The sequence below is a fragment of the Microtus ochrogaster genome, linkage group LG9 (genome assembly GCF_000317375.1).
Source record: "Microtus ochrogaster isolate Prairie Vole_2 linkage group LG9, MicOch1.0, whole genome shotgun sequence".
NCBI classification, from domain to species: domain Eukaryota; kingdom Metazoa; phylum Chordata; class Mammalia; order Rodentia; family Cricetidae; genus Microtus; species Microtus ochrogaster.
This window is the reverse complement of record NC_022034.1, coordinates 30,841,898-30,845,127: the sequence shown is the minus strand read 5'-3', so window position 1 is coordinate 30,845,127 and position 3,230 is coordinate 30,841,898. Positions and strand designations below refer to the sequence as shown.

The following is a 3,230-nucleotide window of genomic DNA, read 5'->3' as shown; positions in this document are numbered from 1 at the left end:
CTGACAATAAGCATGAGACCATCAAACAGAAAGGAATATTTACTTAACATACATTCAAATGAAAATTATATATATGCACAGTGTATTTGGCACTGCTCACTAATATTGGAACATTTTTATTGTCAAAAACAGGCATTCTTAGGCCTTAGTCACAATGCTATTCACATTATAATCAGCTTCTAAACATCAAACATTAACCAATCAGCTTCAATCTACAATCAGACTTTGGAATGAAGTTAATCCCTCCAGCTCCTCTATATGCTCCATGCCATCTGCTGAGTAGGTTTGCCTTGGTGTCTTTCCCGTTGTGCAGCATGTCAAGGAGAAACAGCTTAAAGAGAAGTCATGATGTCCAACTTGTGATGATGACCTTGGCAGGAACTGAATGACCGGTGGGTGCTATTCAAGTTGTGGAGATTGCATTAGTAGTTGACCTCAAGTGAAAAGATTCCTGAATGCCTATATTTAAATTCAAATCCTTAATTTGCTTAAGCAATTATTCCTAAGGCCACAACAGACGTGGGTTATAGGCTATAGATTTGTTTTGCTGTGTCATACTATGGAAAAAAAGCATAATAATTCAACGCTTTATGATTTGTGGCTCTATTCCAAAAGGTAATTTCACAAACTTCATTTAAACAAACCTTGAATCCCCTTATTTCAATTGAGCCCAATAAATTGAATTCATTAAAGCTGTGCACACCCCAGAAGGTCTATATTTATACCTATCATGTTTACAAAAGGTATTAAACTGCCTTTCACCCCCTGTGGAGAAAACAAATCAGAGGAACACAGATCACAGTACAGGGGAACAAAAATGGGGATCTCTAATAACCTTTAAATACACTGTAGTTTCACACAAAATTTTGGCAATAAATTAAGACTTTAAAATTTTGTACAAAAAAAACCTGAAGTGCAAAGTAATGTCACTGGACCAAAATTCATTTCAATCATTTTATTTCAAGTATATTTTAAAAATCATAAATGGGGTTTGTAATCCAAAGCTGAAACACAGAGTCTGACAAGCAATTCCAGAGCATACTTTCCAAACTCATGTTCTTTGCTATTTTTCAGATTTCTGAGGCCTATTATTTAAACTGCTCTAAACATGCCTGACTCCTGTACACTTGTTGATAAAAGTTTTCTGAAAACTACCCATCAAATATAAAGAATGGTTTCCATCCAAAGATTATCAGTGGAAAAACATTAAACATCTAGCAAGAATTTATTTCTGTCAGAACCAGTGTTGTTCTCTAGAACACAAGAGAACACGGAGGATCAAGTTAAATTACGCTCGCAGACTTTGGTAATACAGGTCTCCATTCTACCTATTCATTATGCGAAGTCATCACTGAGATTCCCTGGGCAAAGAAAACCCCAGGAGCACTCGAGAGAGGAGAAAAAGCTGCCTTGGTAATGTCTCTCAAATGTTTATTTTAAATAAGAAGCTAATCAAAACATTTTTTTAATGCTTTGGGTATGATATAGGATTCTACTCATTACCTAAGGTAATTGAATGTGTTCTCTGGGAAATTTTCCATCTTTATGATGATCATTTGTTCACTTTCTTGGTTTTTGACTGCCTAATTCATATTTAAATTTTTTTACATTTTGTACTTTAATATTGTTAAGTTTTTTTTTCCCAAATGATCTTTACAACCCAGACCAGTACTCTCAAGTCCCACTGCTTACTACGCAGAAAAATGAAATGGACGGAAAACTGAGGAGGCTTGTCTTTGCTCTGCAGGTGAGCAAACTTTCAACAAGGGAACAACCCAGAATCTCTGAATGTCCCTCAAAATGAGAATACTTCCACTAGCAAGTCAATTCTTAAAAATTAAAGTTTGGTCACTAAGAAAGAGTGAACAAAAATGATCCCCTCCCACCACAAACGACCACACCAGCTCTCTCTACTCACCCCGCCACTCTCCACAAAAACAGAAGAGTGGCAGGAGCTGAAGCCTCTCCATCTGAAATCTCAGTTGCGAAGACATGGCCGCTACATGCTTCAACTGTAGGTGATGTACTCATTCGCCAATGTGCCCCATTTATAAATTTATCTCCATACACACGTGCACGCACACACGCACACTCTCACTCACTCTCAAGTAAGACACTTTTTTGTGTTTGTTGATAAATTATGAGGAATATGAACTAGGTGTGTACAAGGTTTTATAGGTACTTTGTAAACATCAGAGTCAATTGGGTCCTTTTCTCCAAAAGCCTGAAATCACATTCGCAACCTGGAAGCACTACTTTCCCAGGCGCTGCTCACAAGCTGCATACTGACGAAGGGCGGAGAAAAAGTCCTCATAACTGATGTTTAGGTGAGAAGGCAAAGAACTGAAAAGAAAACACAAGGAGGGGAGAATTAGATCATACTCTATAATATGGGGGGCGGAGTGATGTACAAAAGGAAGTTAAGGACAGAAAAAGGTAAATTATATGCAAAACAGGCTAATTTTTCAGTCAAACTGACTGTGACACAGCTCAAGCAAAAATAGTCATAATCTATTAATGCAAAAACCTATGTTAAGGTTAAAAATCTGTGTATTAACAGTGTACTCAGTCACTTTACGAGGGGCTGGAGAGATGGCTCAGAGGTTAAGAGCGTTGCCTACTCTGCCAACGGTCCTGAGTTCAATTCCCAGCAACCACATGGTGGCTCACAACCATCTGTAATGAGGTCTGGTGCCCTCTTCTGGCCTGCAGGCATAACGCAGAAAGAATATTGTATAATAAATAAATAAATATTAAAAAAAAAAAGTCACTTTACAAACTCTGTATGGGCATAGCAAAGGCAGTACTATTGAGAGTCTGTGGAAGCCAGGCTTAGCCTCAGCCAGAGCTGCATGCACTCCCTCCCACACAGCGACACAGTGAGCACCCAGTAACTGAGCGCAAGCGACCCTGCTGCCAACACTGTGGGAGCATTTATTCCACAAAGACAAGCAGGTGAAAGGCGGTAGGAACACATTATGAGGGTCCCTTTAAGTTCTTTAAATCATTTTCAAAAATTGAAAAAGCCCTCAACTCTAAATAGCTTCACAATGAGGTTTGGAAATTCAAAACATTAAGGGCCAAACACAGTCAGATTACAAAACCCACATTCTGAATTCCAGTCACATTAAACATACTCTCATAAGAGTGTGTGAACACTCTTAACTCACGCATAATCACACACACACTCACACACAAACTCTCTCTCTCTCTCACACACACACACACAC

The 3,230-nt window shown here is 38.5% G+C and overlaps 1 protein-coding gene across 1 annotated transcript in view; it reads right to left on the bottom strand.

The window, feature by feature from the left end:
* Nucleotides 1-940: 940 nt before the first annotated feature.
* Nucleotides 941-3,230, bottom strand: part of Nus1 (NUS1, dehydrodolichyl diphosphate synthase subunit) — a 25,283-nt gene continuing 22,993 nt past the window's right edge. Inside the window, exon 5 of the mRNA XM_005363623.3 lies at nt 941-2,343. Coding sequence (XP_005363680.1) covers nt 2,253-2,343 — 91 coding nt within the window. The 3' untranslated portion in view covers nt 941-2,252. The remainder of the gene's footprint in view (nt 2,344-3,230) is intronic.